The 19,399-nt window shown below is 49.5% G+C and overlaps 1 protein-coding gene across 1 annotated transcript in view; it reads left to right on the top strand.

Moving 5' to 3' along the window:
- The first annotated feature begins 689 nt into the window (after positions 1-689).
- Positions 690-19,399, top strand: part of LOC141726884 (uncharacterized) — a 71,410-nt gene continuing 52,700 nt past the window's right edge. Inside the window, exons 1-2 of the mRNA XM_074531988.1 lie at positions 690-1,235; positions 2,171-2,217. Of these exons, the coding sequence (XP_074388089.1) occupies positions 690-1,235; positions 2,171-2,217 (593 nt within the window). The remainder of the gene's footprint in view (positions 1,236-2,170; positions 2,218-19,399) is intronic.

The raw sequence follows: 19,399 nt of genomic DNA, 5'->3' as shown, positions 1-19,399 counted from the left end.
ACACTGACCAGACAGAATCCTGTGTTTGAATGGAATTTATACATCATGTATGAAGTGTATGAATATGCAACAGGCTATTGTTTTTAAGGGTTAATCCTTTGTTAACGGGTGTCCTTTTTCGGGCTCGTGATGCCCAGAAAAAGGTACCCAGACATCCGTAACTCTTTGCTTTTATTGTCTCATATTGTCTTAATTCAATTTGTCCAAGTTGTTATTACTCTAATTGTGTTACTATTCTTTTTAACCATTTTATTACTATTAAACTTTTAAAAATTTTAAAAACAAGTGATTGACGTTTTTCACACCAGGGAAGCCCTTCTGTCTCGGATGTGGATGAGGGGGAGTTTGAGTTTCTGTCCGATGTGGTGTCCCCCTCCCCGCCCCAGGACGGTGTGCTGGAGGGTAACGATTGTTCCCCCGGGGGGAATTTGGGCTTGCAGCCAGCTGGTCCCACGTCCGGGGAGGCGGGGGGGGGAGCCCCGTGGGTTTCTGGGGGCTCTGTGGATTCGGCGGGCCGTCCTCACCCTGCCCCACCCTGTGTGGGTTGCGGGGCTGGGGACGGGTTGCCCCCTCTTTGTGCCTTCCCGGCCTTTGAGGGTCAGCCTCGGCCTCGGCTTGAGTCTGATCCGGTGACGACTCTGTGTCCGAACTGCGGTGTGTCCGTCACGTTCCCTCCGAGCGCGGCAGGGATGGGCTCGCCCGCCCCCGAGTTGGTCTCCTCAGCGGGGGGGAGGGGGGCGACTTCGCCCGTCTCTGGGCCTGCGCAGCCTGCTGGGCATGCGCAGTCGGTGAAAGCAGCCAGGGGCGGGGCGTCGGTCGGTGCTCCGTCCGGCCCCGCTCCGGTGGGCGGGCAGCCCGCCCCTCTCCGCTCGGTGGGGGCAGTGCCCACTGTGAAGTCTTGCGGCTTGGGGTGGGCTCTCATAGGGGGCTTGTCGGGCTCCCTTGTGCCGCCCAGCAGTGACGTGGCTCCGCGGGCCGCGCCTCTCTCGGCATCCCGCCCTTCCCCCGCGTCGGGGGCTGAGGGCCCTGCACGGGGCTTGTCCCGGCCCGTGCCGGATTTGCGGGCCGTGCCGACACCTGCGTCCACCGAGGTGCCCCTTGCCGCAGCTGCAGCGCGGCAGGGTGCTGAGGTATTTACCTTTAGCGCAACTGCTGACACAGCCAGTGGGAGGCCGGTGGGTGCCCGGGGCCATGGCACTTCCTCGTCAAATCTTTGGACGCTTCCCGCGTGCCAGGTGACTATGCGTCCGAGGCACCCCGAGCGTTTCTGGCGAGAGGCCAAAACCAAGACTGACGAGATGAATGCTCATAACACCCATGAATCCCTTTCATATAAGTTGTAGAAGGAACTCAGTGAAGCAGTGGCTCAGCATGGTTTGGGATCTGCTGAGGTTATGCAGTCTCTCTGGAGGATTGCTACGGATGTGCTGACACCGCACAATCTCCATCGTGTGGCACGTTCTCTTTTTGACCCTGTGCAATTTGGTGTTTTTGAGACCAAGTGGGCTTGTTTGGTGGCCCATGCAGTGGTGCAGAATGCTGGGCTGGCACAGCAGGACCCCAGGTATGGAGTTGTTGCTGACATGCTGATGGGGACAGGGCTTTATGAAAATGTTCAGGGGCAGATTGGATTCGATCCCCTTGTGCTTGACCAGTGCCACACGCTGGGCATGGCAGCGATTGTTCAGACCCTGGAAATGGCTGCTCCGAAGCAGCTGTTTTCGACCATTGTCCAGGGGGATGATGAGCCTTCCATGGCATTTGCGGCAAGGCTGATTGCGTCCGTGGAGAGGCAGGTGCCTGATCCTGTGGCAAGGAGTGTTACGATTGCAAACCTTGTCAGGTGTAATTGCAATACTGCTTGTAGGAAGGTCATAGTGGCTCTGCCTGGTGTTCCTACTATCTCCGAGATGGCGGAGGCCTGTGCGGACGATCTGGAATTAAGGCTGCTTCAACTGTTTCAACAATTACCTCACCTTTAGCTGCTTCTTTTGCCTTTCTGTCTGCCAGCTCATTTTTTTCTTCCAATTCAGAGCTCACTTTTTGGTGTGCCTTGATGTGTATGATGGCTACCTTTGCAGGTAGCTGGACTGCTTCTAACAATTTTATTATCTCTTGTGCATGTTTAATGTTTTTTCCTTGTGAGTTCAACAGTCTTCTTTCTTTCTAGATAGCTCCATGTGCATGGACTGCTCCAAATGCATACCTTGAGTCTGTGTAAGTATTAATTTTCTTTCCTTTGCCAGCTTTAAAGCTTGGGTTAAGGCAATTATTTTAGCTTTCTGTGCTGAGGTCTTGGTTGGTAATGATCTAGACTATTACTTCTTGGCTCATGGCAACCACATACCTAGCATGTCTTTTTCTGCTGATTACATAACTGCTTCTATCAGTAAACCAGGTCTCAGTGTCCTTGAGAGGGGTTTCCTTCAGATCTGGGCAACTGGAGTAGGTAGCTTCGATGGTCTCCAGGCAATCGTGGATCACTGGTCATCCCATACTACCACTGAAAAGGAAGCTGGGTTCACAATATTTGTTACTACTATTTCTACATCATCTTATTCTACTGTTATAGCTTGGCATTTCAAGAATCTCTGCTGGGAAAGCCAATGTCCGCCTTTTACCTCCAAGACTGCTGACACTGTGTGGGACACTAGCACAGTGTCCAGGTTTAGAGCAAATTTGGGGAAGAATCCCCCCAAAGGAGCTCCGGTGGGAAAAGCAGATCCAATCGGCCCCTCCCCCCAACTGGTCCGGGAGGAAAGAAAAATACCTCCTTGGAGAAAGGTGGAAAAAAACCCCCTGTTTATTAAACAATAAGACCAAAACAGTATCAAAACAATGAGACCCCTTGCCACTCTAAAAGAGATGACAAACTGAGAAAAACCCCGGGTTCAAGCAGCAGCTCACTCAGTCTCTGATCAGTCTCTCAGTGCTGGAATTGTCGCAGGCCAGGGCCGGCCCGGTGGGCCACAGCTGCAGCTGCCGGTGCTCTCCTGGGTGTTCAGTCCAGAGCAGTTCCAAGAGGTCCAAAGAAAAGGGAAAAAAACAGTCCAGGGAACTTCTTTGCCTCAGCTAGCTAACACTAACTAAAAAGCAAAAGAAGAGCTCTCTGTCCCGCTGTCTGTCCGCAGACAACACAGTCAGGAGCAGGAATGTGGAGGAGTGCAGTGTCTGAAAAACAAAACTGCGCGCTTCTTCTCTCTCCCCCTTTACTCTCTGTAACACTCTTAAAGGTACAAAACTTATTATTATTCAACATAAACAGAATGAGACGATTGGGGATAAAAGCATCATATAGTCAACCCAGGACATTCCACCCCTTATCCCCATATCGTCTGCTTGCTACTAAAACTAATATAAATTCTAACTCTACAAGTACATACATGATACATCCATTATACAACTATACACAGACAATGGTAATAACATTCAGGAAACAGTGATATTTATACAGGTTTTATCCAACAATCAGGTCTCCCTGAGGTACACATCGTGTTCTTCCATCTTTTTGCATTATCCACCACGTGCAACCTGGTCCCTGAGCAAAGACAACCCCACGAATGGGTTTGTCTGTACTCGAGGCAGAATTGATCCACACAGTCTTCCCTAACAAACCTCTGACATGTACCACTGGGACTTTGTCTCCATCTACTCTCTGCAAAGGCTCAGATTGGGCAGGGCCGACTCGGTTAGTAGAGCCTCGGGTGTTAACTAACCAGGTGGCCTTTGCCAGATGCTGATCCCAGTTCTTGAAAGATCTCCCACCTAATGCTTTCAATGTGGTTTTTAACAGTCCATTGTACCTCTCCACTTTGCCTGCAGCTGGTGCATGGTAGGGGATATGGTACACCCACTCAATGCCATGTTCCCTAGCCCAAGTGTTGACAAGGCTGTTCTTGAAATGAGTCCCATTGTCTGACTCAATCCTCTCAGGGGTGCCATGTCTCCACAGAACTTGCTTTTCCAGGCCCAGGATGGTGTTCCGGGCTGTAGCATGAGGCACAGGGTAGGTTTCCAGCCATCCAGTGGTGGCCTCCACCATGGTCAGCACGTAGCGCTTGCCCTGGCGTGTCTGGGGCAGTGTGATGTAGTCAATCTGCCAGGCCTCCCCATACTTGTACTTGGACCACCGCCCACCGTACCAGAGGGGCTTCAGTCGCTTGGCCTGCTTGATGGCGGCACACGTCTCACAGTCATGGATAACCTGAGAGATACTGTCCATGGTTAGATCCACCCCTCGGTCTCGTGCCCACTTATAGGTGGCATCTCTGCCCTGGTGGCCTGAGGCATCATGGGCCCACCGAGCTAAGAATAACTCTCCTTTATGTTCCCAATCTAGGTCTATTTTGGACACCCCTATCTTTGCGGCTTGGTCTACCTGATCATTGTTTTGGTGCTCCTCATTAGCTCTACTCTTGGGTACATGGGCATCTACATGGCGGACCTTCACAGGCAGCTTCCCTACCCTGGTAGCAATGTCTTTCCACTCTTCAGCAGCCCAAATTGGCTTTCCTCTACGTTGCCAGTTAGCCTTTTTCCACCTCTCCAGCCATCCCCACAGAGCATTGGCTACCATCCATGAATCAGTATAAAGGTAGAGCTTTGGCCACTTCTCTCTCTCAGCAATGTCCAGGGCCAGTTGAACAGCTTTGAGTTCAGCAAGTTGGCTTGATCCACCTTCTCCTTCAGTGGCCTCTGCCACCTGCCGTGTGGGGCTCCATACAGCTGCTTTCCACTTCCGGTTCATTCCCACAATGCGGCACGACCCATCAGTAAAGAGAGCGTATTGTGTATCTTCTGCTGGCAGTTGGTTGTATGGTGGAGCTTCTTCAGCTCGTGTCTCTTCTTGTTCCCCTTCATCAGAGAGACCAAAGTTTTCACCTTCGGGCCAATTTGTAATGACCTCCAAAATCCCAGGGCGATTCAGTTTACCTATGTGGGCGCGCTGAGTGATGAGAGCAATCCACTTGCTCCATGTAGCACTGGTGGCATGGTGAGTGGAAGAAACCTTGCCTTTGAACATCCACCCCAGCACGGGTAGTCGGGGTGCCAGGAGGAGTTGTGCTTCAGTGCCTATTACCTCCGAAGCAGCCTGGACTCCTTCATAGGCAGCCAGGATTTCTTTCTCTGTTGGAGTATAGTTGGCTTCAGACCCTCTGTAGCTTCGACTCCAAAATCCCAGTGGTCGACCCCGAGTCTCCTCAGGCACCTTCTGCCAAAGGCTCCAGGACAAGCCATGGTTCCCGGCTGCAGAGTAGAGCACATTCTTCACCTCTGGTCCTGTCCTGACTGGGCCAAGGGCTACTGCATGAGCAATCTCCTGCTTGATCTGTGCAAAGGCTTGTTGCTGCTCTGGGCCCCAGTGGAAAGTGTTCTTCTTACGGGTGACCAGGTAGAGAGGGCTCACGATCTGACTGTATTCGGGAATATGCATCCTCCAAAAACCTATGGCGCCTAGGAAAGCTTGTGTCTCTTTCTTATTGGTGGGTGGAGACATTGCTGTGATCTTGTTGATGACATCGGTGGGAATCTGACGCCGTCCGTCTTGCCACTTCACTCCCAGAAACTGGATCTCTTGAGCAGGTCCCTTGACTTTGTTCTTCTTGATGGCGAAGCCAGCTTTTAGGAGAATCTGGATAATTTTCTCCCCTTTCTCGAACACCTCTGCTGCTGTCTTCCCCCACACAATGATGTCATCAATATATTGCAGATGTTCTGGAGCCTCACCCTTTTCCAGTGCAGCCTGGATCAGTCCATGGCAGATGGTGGGGCTGTGCTTCCACCCCTGGGGCAATCGGTTCCAGGTGTACTGCACGCCTCTCCAGGTGAAAGCAAACTGAGGCCTGCATTCTGCTGCCAGAGGAATGGAGAAAAATGCATTGGCAATGTCTATAGTGGCGTACCACCTTGCTGCCTTGGACTCCAGCTCGTACTGGAGTTCCAGCATGTCCGGCACGGCAGCGCTCAGGGGTGGGGTCACTTCATTCAATGCACGATAGTCCACAGTCAGTCTCCATTCTCCTTCAGATTTTCGCACAGGCCAGATGGGGCTGTTGAAGGGTGAGTGGGTCTTGCTGACCACCCCTTGGCTCTCCAGCTCTCGGATCATCTTATGGATGGGGATCACAGCATCTCGATTCGTTCGGTACTGTCGGCGGTGCACTGTTGAGGTGGCAATTGGCACTCGTTGCTCTTCCACCTTCAGGAGACCTACTGCAGATGGGCTGTCTGACAGTCCAGGCAAGCTGTTCAACTGCTTGACACCCTCTGTCTCTACAGCAGCTATTCCAAATGCCCATCTGAGTCCCTTTGGGTCTTTGAAATACCCACTTCAAAGGTAGTCTATGCCCAAAATACATGGGGCCTCTGGGCCAGTCACAATAGAGTGTTTCTTCCACTCATTTCCAGTCAGGCTCACCTCAGCTTCTACCAGAGTAAAATCCTGTGATCCCCCTGTCACACCAGCAATAGAAACAGACTCTGTCCCCACATGTCTTGATGGGATTAATGTGCATTGTGCACCAGTGTCAACCAAAGCTTTGTATTCTTGTGGTTCATATGTGCCAGGCCAACGAATCCACACAGTCCAAAAAACACGGTTTTCCCCAGCCTCTACCTGGCTAGAGGCAGGGCCCCTCTAAGCCTGGTTATCCTTATTTCCCTGGGCATATGTCTTGGAGGTTCCTTCAAGGGGATCAAAAATATTGTCATTATCATCATATGTGACAGTTCGGTTACTGGCCACTGGAGCTGCTTCCCTTTTGGAACTTCCTCTCTGAATCTTCAGTTGTCTCACCCGTTGTGCCAGAGCAGAGGTAGGTTGTCTATGCCATCTCCTCATGTCTTCTCCACAATCACGCAAATAGAACCAGAGCTCAGCTCGTGGGATGTACCTTCTCTCGCCGTCTGGGGAACGTCTGCGTTGGGTACCAGAACCTCTGATCTGTACCGCCGAGATTTGGAGAAAGCTCTCTTTAATCTCCTCCCTCAGTTTCTTGTGACCCTCCTCTATCTTGTCCTCTAATTTTTGAAGACGTGTTTCCACCGCTGCGATTCTGGTATGTGTTGGGCCATGTACAGCATCTGCATATGCTCGGAGCTTCCTTGCCATGTCAAGCACAGTCTCACCCCTCTCATCCCTCTTCATGATGGCTAAGGCAGAGGCATATTCTTGTGGCCCGAGTCGTACGAGTTTTCGCCACATCACAGACGTGCATGGTACTAAGTCTGGGTTCCTAGTTGTTACATCATCTGAGAAGATAATCTCAACCACGGCCATTTCTCTCAGGCGTTGGATCCCTTGCTCTATTGTCTTCCACTGAGTCTGCTGCATATAGAGATCGTCTGCACACAGGTATCTTTCTGCTACACTTCTTAGGACCCGTTCCCAGAGGCTGTGAGAGTTAGCCCCCCTCATCATTCCTTGGTCTATGACAGTATCCTGTGACAGGGATCCCAAATGCCTGGCTTCAGTGCCATCCAAAATTGTAGCCTCGCCTGCAGCATCCCAGAGACGGACCAGCCAACTAATTATGGATTCATCAGACCTTCGAGTGTAGTCCTTCCTTAGGCCATGAAGGTCCTTCAGGGAATAAGACTCAATATTTGCGTCTGATCTTGCACCTGCTGCTTTGACTCCTGATTTTACGTCAGGAGGCATTGAGGTTCCTTCTCCTGTATCACCACCATCATCATCATCATCATCCACTGGTCGATCAGTTTTTTCCGTGCGTTTCCCACTTCTAGTACTGGTAGCAACAGCCATGGGTTTAGATGCTGGCTTAGGCTCACTGTCTGGTCTAGCTGCTGGCTCTGAGCCTGGGCTGTTGGCTACAGCTTGAGTGACTGGGATAGCTGATTTATCTCCCTGCCCCCCTGCCTCTGTCTGCTGCCCGACAGTATCTAACAAAGTGCGATAAGCATAGGCCAGGGCCCAGCTTATTGCAATTAGCCTTTTCTCCTTAGAATCGTCATGGCACTTCTCCTTTAGGTATTTCCCCACCTCTGCTGCGTTCTGAATTTGTTCCCGTGGGAAATCCCAGTCTACAGGATCAGAAAATTCCTTCAGGGTTTGGCCTATATTTTCCCATTCTCCACCCCACTCAGGATTTTTCACGCCTGCATCTGCTTCTGGATCAGGGGTCTCACCAGCTCCTCTGGATATCTCAGCCCTCATTCTAGAGAAGCTGCAGACCATATAGAGGAAACTTACCAAATTAAATACCAGAAAGATGGTCTCTTTAACATTCAGGGGAAACTGAACATTCTCAAAAAGTGACATAACCGATCCAAAGGAGAAGAGGGAAAGGGAAGGCTGGAAAGTCTCATTCTTAGCTCCTCCTCTAACAGACTGAGTGTAGTTACTAATAAATTCCCAAAACATACCACTGGAATTGGGATGCAGGGTAGGATGAAGAAACCATAAACCATACATGCTGTAAACAGAGGTCAGTATCTTTTTGAACGCTTTATAAATCATTATCACCAAGGCCAGCACAACAGCTATTCCAATCCGTACCCCTCTACCGTAAAAATTACTTGTTAAGGACAATAATCCTAATGACCAGAAAGGTATTGAAACCTCAAAAAGGTCTAGAGCCCAGAGCCATACAGAGGCGTTCTCAACCAGAGACATCAGGGGTTCAAGCAGCATAGCTACTAACTGCTTTAACAACCACAGACACACAATTAATAGGGCTTTTTTCCACATTTTCCAGCCCCGCGTTGGGCGCCAATTCATGTATTTGTCCAGGTTTAGAGCAAATTTGGGGAAGAATCCCCCCAAAGGAGCTCCGGTGGGAAAAGCAGATCCAATCGGCCCCTCCCCCCAACTGGTCCGGGAGGAAAGAAAAATACCTCCTTGGAGAAAGGTGGAAAAAAACCCCCTGTTTATTAAACAATAAGACCAAAACAGTATCAAAACAATGAGACCCCTTGCCACTCTAAAAGAGATGACAAACTGAGAAAAACCCCGGGTTCAAGCAGCAGCTCACTCAGTCTCTGATCAGTCTCTCAGTGCTGGAATTGTCGCAGGCCAGGGCCGGCCCGGTGGGCCACAGCTGCAGCTGCCGGTGCTCTCCTGGGTGTTCAGTCCAGAGCAGTTCCAAGAGGTCCAAAGAAAAGGGAAAAAAACAGTCCAGGGAACTTCTTTGCCTCAGCTAGCTAACACTAACTAAAAAGCAAAAGAAGAGCTCTCTGTCCCGCTGTCTGTCCGCAGACAACACAGTCAGGAGCAGGAATGTGGAGGAGTGCAGTGTCTGAAAAACAAAACTGCGCGCTTCTTCTCTCTCCCCCTTTACTCTCTGTAACACTCTTAAAGGTACAAAACTTATTATTATTCAACATAAACAGAATGAGACGATTGGGGATAAAAGCATCATATAGTCAACCCAGGACACACAGTCACCTTTTGGCCTTGCATGCTTCTTGGATGGTCACTGCTACTGCTGCAATGGCTCTTAGGCACCCTGGCCATCTCTTAGCCACTGCATCCAGCTGCTTAGAGAGGTAGGTGACTGCCCTGCGATACAGGCCCAGATCTTGTGCTAGTATTCCTAAAGCAATCCCTTGCTTTTTGTGAGAAAACAGAAAGAATGGTTTACTCACATCTGGAAGTCTCAGGGCTGGAGCTGATATGAGGGCCTTCTTTAGTTGGTTGAAGGCTCTTGTTGCTTCTTTTGTCTATTGGAAGTTTCTGTTTCCTTCTGCAATTAAGTAATATAGGAGTTTGACTAACACTCTATAATTATAAATCTATGATCTACAGCACCCTGTCATGCCCAAGAAGGTTCTCAGTTCTTGTACTGTCTGGGGTTTTAGGGTCTGGCATATTGCTTCTTTGCAATCCTGTCTTAAGGTTCTTTGTCTAGCACTAACCTCATAGCCCAAATAAATAACAGTTTGCCTCAATATCTGGGCTTTCTTCTGGGATTCTTGGTACTCCTGTGGGCCCAAAAAGTTTAAGAGGCTTACCATCCACTCCACACACACCTCTTGAGTTTTGGTAGCTATCAGGAGGTTGTTCGCATACTGTAACAGCTGTCATTCTCCTTCTCCTTCTCCTTCTCCTTCTCCTTCTCCTTCTCCTTCTCCTTCTCCTTCTCCTGATGGAGCTTCCTAGGATTCCAGATCTTTTGCTAGTTGTTCATTAAATATAGTGGGAGAGTTCTTAAAAACTGAGGTAGAACTGACCATGTGAGCTGGGTTTTGAGTCCAGTTTGGGGGTTTTCCCATTCAAATGCAAAAATTTTCTGGCTGGCCTCATGGAGAGGAAGGCAAAAGAAAACGCCTTTTAAATCTAAAATGGTAAACCATGTTATTTCAGGTGTTAAACAGGTTAACAAAGTGCAGGGGTTGGCAACCACTGGGTATAAATCTTCAGTTATCTTATTAACAGCTCTTAAACCTTGTACTATTCGGTATGATCCATCAGGCTTTTCAACAGGTAAAATAGGAGTATGGAACTCAGACTGACACACTTTTAATAGCCCTATCTGTAAAAAAATTTCAATTGCTGGATGTCCTGTTTTAGGGCAAATTTGTTAAAGAATCTGCAAAGGAGGGCCCCTCCAGAAAGCAAAACCCACACGGCCCCTCCCCCCAACCGGTTCGGGAAAAAATTCCTCGGAGAGAGGCTGAAAGAACCTGTTTATTTGACTGGCCCAGCACCCCCCAGCACACAAAATGAACAATACTCGATGACACCGCTTTGAGAAAGATGACAAAATCAGAAAGTCTCTTTCGGGGGGGGTGATTGCTCTGTTCTCAGTCCCTCCGGCGCTGGGCCAGCTGCTGCAGCCGAACCTTCGGTGTTCCCGGGTCCCAGTCCGGAGCAGGTTCGAGATGGTCACAGAAACAGGAGAGGAGAAACAGTCCAGGAAGCAATGTGGACTGTTTAGCTAATAAGCAGAGGCAGAAAGCAGAGCAGAAGCAAGAGCAGGAAAAGAGAGCAAGCAAAAGCAGCAAGCTGAAGCCAGAAGTGAAAAAACAGCCCTATGTACCGCTTGTCTCTGTGTCCCTGATAAGAGAAACCCAAACAAAACTTCCACTCTTCAGAGCCGGTCTTAAAGGCACAGAACAGAGGAATGGGGATACAAACATCATAATGTCACCCCAGGACATTCCACCCCTTATCCCCATATCATTCTTACCCCACAATCAGATCTCCCTGAGGTACACATCGTGTTGTTCCATCTCTTTGCATTATCCACCACGTGCAACCTGGTCCCTGAGCAAAGACAACCCCACGAATGGGTTTGTCTCTACTTGAGGCAGAATTGATCCACACAGTCTTCCCTAACAAACCTCTGATATGTACCACTGGGACTTTGTCTCCTTCTATTACATTCAGGGGCTCAGACCGGGCAGGACCTGCTCGGTTGGTGGAACCTCGGGTGTTAACTAACCAGGTGGCTTTTGCCAGATGCTGCTCCCAGTTCTTGAAAGATCCCCCACCCAAAGCTTTCAGCTGGGTTTTTAGTAGTCCATTGTACCTCTCCACTTTTCCTGCAGCTCGTGCATGGTAGGGGATATGGTACATCCACTCAATGCCATGTTCCCTAGCCCAGGTGTTGATAAGGCTGTTCTTGAAATGAGTCCCATTGTCTGAATCAATCCTCTCAGGGGTGCCATGTCTCCACAGAACTTGCTTCTCCAGGCCCAGGATGGTGTTCCGGGCTGTAGCATGAGACACAGGGTAGGTTTCCAGCCATCCAGTGGTGGCTTCCACCATGGTCAGCACGTAGCGCTTGCCCTGGCGTGTCTGGGGCAGTGTGATATAGTCAATCTGCCAAGCCTCCCCATACTTGTACTTGGACCACCGCCCACGGTACCACAGGGGCTTCACTCGCTTGGCCTGCTTGATGGCAGCACACGTCTCACAGTCATGGATAACCTGAGAAATACTGTCCATGGTTAGATCCACCCCTCGGTCTCGTGCTCATTTATAGGTGGCATCTCTGCCCTGGTGGCCTGAGGCATCATGGGCCCATCGAGCTAGGAATAACTCTCCCTTATGTTCCCAATCTAGGTCTATTTTGGACACCCCTATCTTTGCAGCTTGGTCTACCTGCTCATTGTTTTGGTGCTCCTCATTGGCCCTACTCTTGGGTACATGGGCATCTACATGGCGGACTTTCACAGGTAGCCTCCCTACCCTGGTAGCAATGTCTTTCCACTCACCAGCAGCCCAAATTGGTTTCCCTCTACGTTGCCAGTTAGCCTTTTTCCACCTCTCCAGCCATCCCCACAGAGCATTGGCTACCATCCATGAATCAGTGTAGAGGTAGAGCCTTGGCCACTTCTCTCTCTCAGCAATGTCTAGGGCCAGTTGAACAGCTTTGAGTTCCGCAAGTTGGCTTGATCCACCTTCTCCTTCGGTAGCTTGTGCAACCTGTCCTGTGGGGCTCCATACGACTGCTTTCCACTTCCGGTTCATCCCTACAATGCGACAGGAACTGTCAGTGAAAAGAGCGTAGCGTGTTTCCTCTGGGGGCAGTTGGTTATAGGGAGGAGCCTCTTCAGCACGTGTCACTGGTTCTTGTTCCTCTTCATCTGTGACACCAAAATTCTCACCTTCGGGCCAATTTGCAATGACCTCCAAAATCCCAGGGCGATTCAGTTTACCTATACGGGCGCGCTGAGTGATGAGAGCAATCCACTTGCTCCATGTAGCGCTGGTGGCATGGTGAGTGGAAGGAACCTTGCCTTTGAACATCCACCCCAGCACGGGTAGTCGGGGTGCCAGGAGGACGTGTGCTTCAGTGCCTATTACCTCCGAAGCAGCCTGGACTCCTTCATAGGCAGCCAGGATTTCTTTCTCTGTTGGAGTATAGTTGACTTCGGACCCTCTGTAGCTTCACTCCAAAATCCCAGTGGTTGACCCCGAGTCTCCTCAGGCACCTTCTGCCAAAGGCTCCAGGACAAGCCATGGTTCCCGGCTGCAGAGTAGAGCACATTCTTCACCTCTGGTCCTGTCCTGACTGGGCCAAGGGCAACTGCATGAGCAATCTCCTGCTTGATCTGGACAAAGGCCTGTTGCTGCTCAGGGCCCCACTGGAAATTGTTCTTCTTGCGGGTGACCAGGTAGAGAGGGCTCACGATCTGACTGTACTCAGGAATATGCATCCTCCAAAAACCTATTGCACCCAAGAAAGCTTGTGTCTCTTTCTTATTGGTGGGTGGAGACATTGCTGTGATCTTGTTGATGACATCTGTAGGAATCTGACGCCGTCCGTCTTGCCACTTCACTCCCAGGAATTGAATCTCACGAGCCGGTCCCTTTTCTTTGTTCTTCTTAATGGCGAAACCAGCTCCCAGGAGGATCTGGATGATTTCCTTCCCTTTCTTGAACACTTCCACGGCTGTGTTCCCCCACACAATGATGTCATCAATATACTGCAGATGTTCTGGAGCCTCACCCTTTTCCAGTGCAGCCTGGATCAGTCCATGGCAGATGGTGGGGCTGTGCTTCCACCCCTGGGGCAATCGGTTCCAGGTGTACTGCACTCCCCTCCATGTGAAGGCAAACTGAGGCCTGCATTCTGCTGCCAGAGGAATGGAGAAAAATGCATTGGCAATGTCTATAGTGGCGTACCACCTTGCTGCCTTGGACTCAAGCTCATACTGGAGCTCTAATATGTCCGGCACGGCAGCGCTCAGTGGTGGAGTCACTTCATTCAATGCACGATAGTCCACAGTCAGTCTCCATTCTCCTTCAGATTTTCGCACAGGCCAAATGGGGCTGTTGAAGGGTGAGTGGGTCTTGCTGACCACCCCTTGGCTCTCCAGCTCTCGGATGATCTTATGGATGGGGATCACAGCATCTCGATTCGTTCGGTACTGTCGGCGGTGCACTGTTGAGGTGGCAATTGGCACTCGTTGCTCTTCCACCTTCAGGAGACCTACTGCAGATGGGCTGTCTGACAGTCCAGGCAAGCTGTTCAACTGCTTGACACCCTCTGTCTCTACAGCAGCTATTCCAAATGCCCATCTGAGTCCCTTTGGGTCTTTGAAATACCCACTTCAAAGGTAGTCTATGCCCAAAATACATGGGGCCTCTGGGCCAGTCACAATAGAGTGTTTCTTCCACTCATTTCCAGTCAGGCTCACCTCAGCTTCTACCAGAGTAAAATCCTGTGATCCCCCTGTCACACCAGCAATAGAAACAGACTCTGTCCCCACATGTCTTGATGGGATTAATGTGCATTGTGCACCAGTGTCAACCAAAGCTTTGTATTCTTGTGGTTCATATGTGCCAGGCCAACGAATCCACACAGTCCAAAAAACACGGTTTTCCCCAGCCTCTACCTGGCTAGAGGCAGGGCCCCTCTAAGCCTGGTTATCCTTATTTCCCTGGGCATATGTCTTGGAGGTTCCTTCAAGGGGATCAAAAATATTGTCATTATCATCATATGTGACAGTTCGGTTACTGGCCACTGGAGCTGCTTCCCTTTTGGAACTTCCTCTCTGAATCTTCAGTTGTCTCACCCGTTGTGCCAGAGCAGAGGTAGGTTGTCTATGCCATCTCCTCATGTCTTCTCCACAATCACGCAAATAGAACCAGAGCTCAGCTCGTGGGATGTACCTTCTCTCGCCGTCTGGGGAACGTCTGCGTTGGGTACCAGAACCTCTGATCTGTACCGCCGAGATTTGGAGAAAGCTCTCTTTAATCTCCTCCCTCAGTTTCTTGTGACCCTCCTCTATCTTGTCCTCTAATTTTTGAAGACGTGTTTCCACCGCTGCGATTCTGGTATGTGTTGGGCCATGTACAGCATCTGCATATGCTCGGAGCTTCCTTGCCATGTCAAGCACAGTCTCACCCCTCTCATCCCTCTTCATGATGGCTAAGGCAGAGGCATATTCTTGTGGCCCGAGTCGTACGAGTTTTCGCCACATCACAGACGTGCATGGTACTAAGTCTGGGTTCCTAGTTGTTACATCATCTGAGAAGATAATCTCAACCACGGCCATTTCTCTCAGGCGTTGGATCCCTTGCTCTATTGTCTTCCACTGAGTCTGCTGCATATAGAGATCGTCTGCACACAGGTATCTTTCTGCTACACTTCTTAGGACCCGTTCCCAGAGGCTGTGAGAGTTAGCCCCCCTCATCATTCCTTGGTCTATGACAGTATCCTGTGACAGGGATCCCAAATGCCTGGCTTCAGTGCCATCCAAAATTGTAGCCTCGCCTGCAGCATCCCAGAGACGGACCAGCCAACTAATTATGGATTCATCAGACCTTCGAGTGTAGTCCTTCCTTAGGCCATGAAGGTCCTTCAGGGAATAAGACTCAATATTTGCGTCTGATCTTGCACCTGCTGCTTTGACTCCTGATTTTACGTCAGGAGGCATTGAGGTTCCTTCTCCTGTATCACCACCATCATCATCATCATCATCCACTGGTCGATCAGTTTTTTCCGTGCGTTTCCCACTTCTAGTACTGGTAGCAACAGCCATGGGTTTAGATGCTGGCTTAGGCTCACTGTCTGGTCTAGCTGCTGGCTCTGAGCCTGGGCTGTTGGCTACAGCTTGAGTGACTGGGATAGCTGATTTATCTCCCTGCCCCCCTGCCTCTGTCTGCTGCCCGACAGTATCTAACAAAGTGCGATAAGCATAGGCCAGGGCCCAGCTTATTGCAATTAGCCTTTTCTCCTTAGAATCGTCATGGCACTTCTCCTTTAGGTATTTCCCCACCTCTGCTGCGTTCTGAATTTGTTCCCGTGGGAAATCCCAGTCTACAGGATCAGAAAATTCCTTCAGGGTTTGGCCTATATTTTCCCATTCTCCACCCCACTCAGGATTTTTCACGCCTGCATCTGCTTCTGGATCAGGGGTCTCACCAGCTCCTCTGGATATCTCAGCCCTCATTCTAGAGAAGCTGCAGACCATATAGAGGAAACTTACCAAATTAAATACCAGAAAGATGGTCTCTTTAACATTCAGGGGAAACTGAACATTCTCAAAAAGTGACATAACCGATCCAAAGGAGAAGAGGGAAAGGGAAGGCTGGAAAGTCTCATTCTTAGCTCCTCCTCTAACAGACTGAGTGTAGTTACTAATAAATTCCCAAAACATACCACTGGAATTGGGATGCAGGGTAGGATGAAGAAACCATAAACCATACATGCTGTAAACAGAGGTCAGTATCTTTTTGAACGCTTTATAAATCATTATCACCAAGGCCAGCACAACAGCTATTCCAATCCGTACCCCTCTACCGTAAAAATTACTTGTTAAGGACAATAATCCTAATGACCAGAAAGGTATTGAAACCTCAAAAAGGTCTAGAGCCCAGAGCCATACAGAGGCGTTCTCAACCAGAGACATCAGGGGTTCAAGCAGCATAGCTACTAACTGCTTTAACAACCACAGACACACAATTAATAGGGCTTTTTTCCACATTTTCCAGCCCCGCGTTGGGCGCCAATTCATGTATTTGTCCAGGTTTAGAGCAAATTTGGGGAAGAATCCCCCCAAAGGAGCTCCGGTGGGAAAAGCAGATCCAATCGGCCCCTCCCCCCAACTGGTCCGGGAGGAAAGAAAAATACCTCCTTGGAGAAAGGTGGAAAAAAACCCCCTGTTTATTAAACAATAAGACCAAAACAGTATCAAAACAATGAGACCCCTTGCCACTCTAAAAGAGATGACAAACTGAGAAAAACCCCGGGTTCAAGCAGCAGCTCACTCAGTCTCTGATCAGTCTCTCAGTGCTGGAATTGTCGCAGGCCAGGGCCGGCCCGGTGGGCCACAGCTGCAGCTGCCGGTGCTCTCCTGGGTGTTCAGTCCAGAGCAGTTCCAAGAGGTCCAAAGAAAAGGGAAAAAAACAGTCCAGGGAACTTCTTTGCCTCAGCTAGCTAACACTAACTAAAAAGCAAAAGAAGAGCTCTCTGTCCCGCTGTCTGTCCGCAGACAACACAGTCAGGAGCAGGAATGTGGAGGAGTGCAGTGTCTGAAAAACAAAACTGCGCGCTTCTTCTCTCTCCCCCTTTACTCTCTGTAACACTCTTAAAGGTACAAAACTTATTATTATTCAACATAAACAGAATGAGACGATTGGGGATAAAAGCATCATATAGTCAACCCAGGACACACAGTCACCTTTTGGCCTTGCATGCTTCTTGGATGGTCACTGCTACTGCTGCAATGGCTCTTAGGCACCCTGGCCATCTCTTAGCCACTGCATCCAGCTGCTTAGAGAGGTAGGTGACTGCCCTGCGATACAGGCCCAGATCTTGTGCTAGTATTCCTAAAGCAATCCCTTGCTTTTTGTGAGAAAACAGAAAGAATGGTTTACTCACATCTGGAAGTCTCAGGGCTGGAGCTGATATGAGGGCCTTCTTTAGTTGGTTGAAGGCTCTTGTTGCTTCTTTTGTCTATTGGAAGTTTCTGTTTCCTTCTGCAATTAAGTAATATAGGAGTTTGACTAACACTCTATAATTATAAATCTATGATCTACAGCACCCTGTCATGCCCAAGAAGGTTCTCAGTTCTTGTACTGTCTGGGGTTTTAGGGTCTGGCATATTGCTTCTTTGCAATCCTGTCTTAAGGTTCTTTGTCTAGCACTAACCTCATAGCCCAAATAAATAACAGTTTGCCTCAATATCTGGGCTTTCTTCTGGGATTCTTGGTACTCCTGTGGGCCCAAAAAGTTTAAGAGGCTTACCATCCACTCCACACACACCTCTTGAGTTTTGGTAGCTATCAGGAGGTTGTTCGCATACTGTAACAGCTGTCATTCTCCTTCTCCTTCTCCTTCTCCTTCTCCTTCTCCTTCTCCTTCTCCTTCTCCTTCTCCTGATGGAGCTTCCTAGGATTCCAGATCTTTTGCTAGTTGTTCATTAAATATAGTGGGAGAGTTCTTAAAAACTGAGGTAGAACTGACCATGTGAGCTGGGTTTTGAGTCCAGTTTGGGGGTTTTCCCATTCAAATGCAAAAATTTTCTGGCTGGCCTCATGGAGAGGAAGGCAAAAGAAAACGCCTTTTAAATCTAAAATGGTAAACCATGTTATTTCAGGTGTTAAACAGGTTAACAAAGTGCAGGGGTTGGCAACCACTGGGTATAAATCTTCAGTTATCTTATTAACAGCTCTTAAACCTTGTACTATTCGGTATGATCCATCAGGCTTTTCAACAGGTAAAATAGGAGTATGGAACTCAGACTGACACACTTTTAATAGCCCTATCTGTAAAAAAATTTCAATTGCTGGATGTCCTGTTTTAGGGCAAATTTGTTAAAGAATCTGCAAAGGAGGGCCCCTCCAGAAAGCAAAACCCACACGGCCCCTCCCCCCAACCGGTTCGGGAAAAAATTCCTCGGAGAGAGGCTGAAAGAACCTGTTTATTTGACTGGCCCAGCACCCCCCAGCACACAAAATGAACAATACTCGATGACACCGCTTTGAGAAAGATGACAAAATCAGAAAGTCTCTTTCGGGGGGGGTGATTGCTCTGTTCTCAGTCCCTCCGGCGCTGGGCCAGCTGCTGCAGCCGAACCTTCGGTGTTCCCGGGTCCCAGTCCGGAGCAGGTTCGAGATGGTCACAGAAACAGGAGAGGAGAAACAGTCCAGGAAGCAATGTGGACTGTTTAGCTAATAAGCAGAGGCAGAAAGCAGAGCAGAAGCAAGAGCAGGAAAAGAGAGCAAGCAAAAGCAGCAAGCTGAAGCCAGAAGTGAAAAAACAGCCCTATGTACCGCTTGTCTCTGTGTCCCTGATAAGAGAAACCCAAACAAAACTTCCACTCTTCAGAGCCGGTCTTAAAGGCACAGAACAGAGGAATGGGGATACAAACATCATAATGTCACCCCAGGACATTCCACCCCTTATCCCCATATCATTCTTACCCCACAATCAGATCTCCCTGAGGTACACATCGTGTTGTTCCATCTCTTTGCATTATCCACCACGTGCAACCTGGTCCCTGAGCAAAGACAACCCCACGAATGGGTTTGTCTCTACTTGAGGCAGAATTGATCCACACAGTCTTCCCTAACAAACCTCTGATATGTACCACTGGGACTTTGTCTCCTTCTATTACATTCAGGGGCTCAGACCGGGCAGGACCTGCTCGGTTGGTGGAACCTCGGGTGTTAACTAACCAGGTGGCTTTTGCCAGATGCTGCTCCCAGTTCTTGAAAGATCCCCCACCCAAAGCTTTCAGCTGGGTTTTTAGTAGTCCATTGTACCTCTCCACTTTTCCTGCAGCTCGTGCATGGTAGGGGATATGGTACATCCACTCAATGCCATGTTCCCTAGCCCAGGTGTTGATAAGGCTGTTCTTGAAATGAGTCCCATTGTCTGAATCAATCCTCTCAGGGGTGCCATGTCTCCACAGAACTTGCTTCTCCAGGCCCAGGATGGTGTTCCGGGCTGTAGCATGAGACACAGGGTAGGTTTCCAGC

This window comes from Zonotrichia albicollis, chromosome W, assembly GCF_047830755.1.
Source record: "Zonotrichia albicollis isolate bZonAlb1 chromosome W, bZonAlb1.hap1, whole genome shotgun sequence".
NCBI classification, from domain to species: domain Eukaryota; kingdom Metazoa; phylum Chordata; class Aves; order Passeriformes; family Passerellidae; genus Zonotrichia; species Zonotrichia albicollis.
Note: the sequence above shows the minus strand (reverse complement) of the source record. Positions and strands in the feature narration are given on the sequence as shown.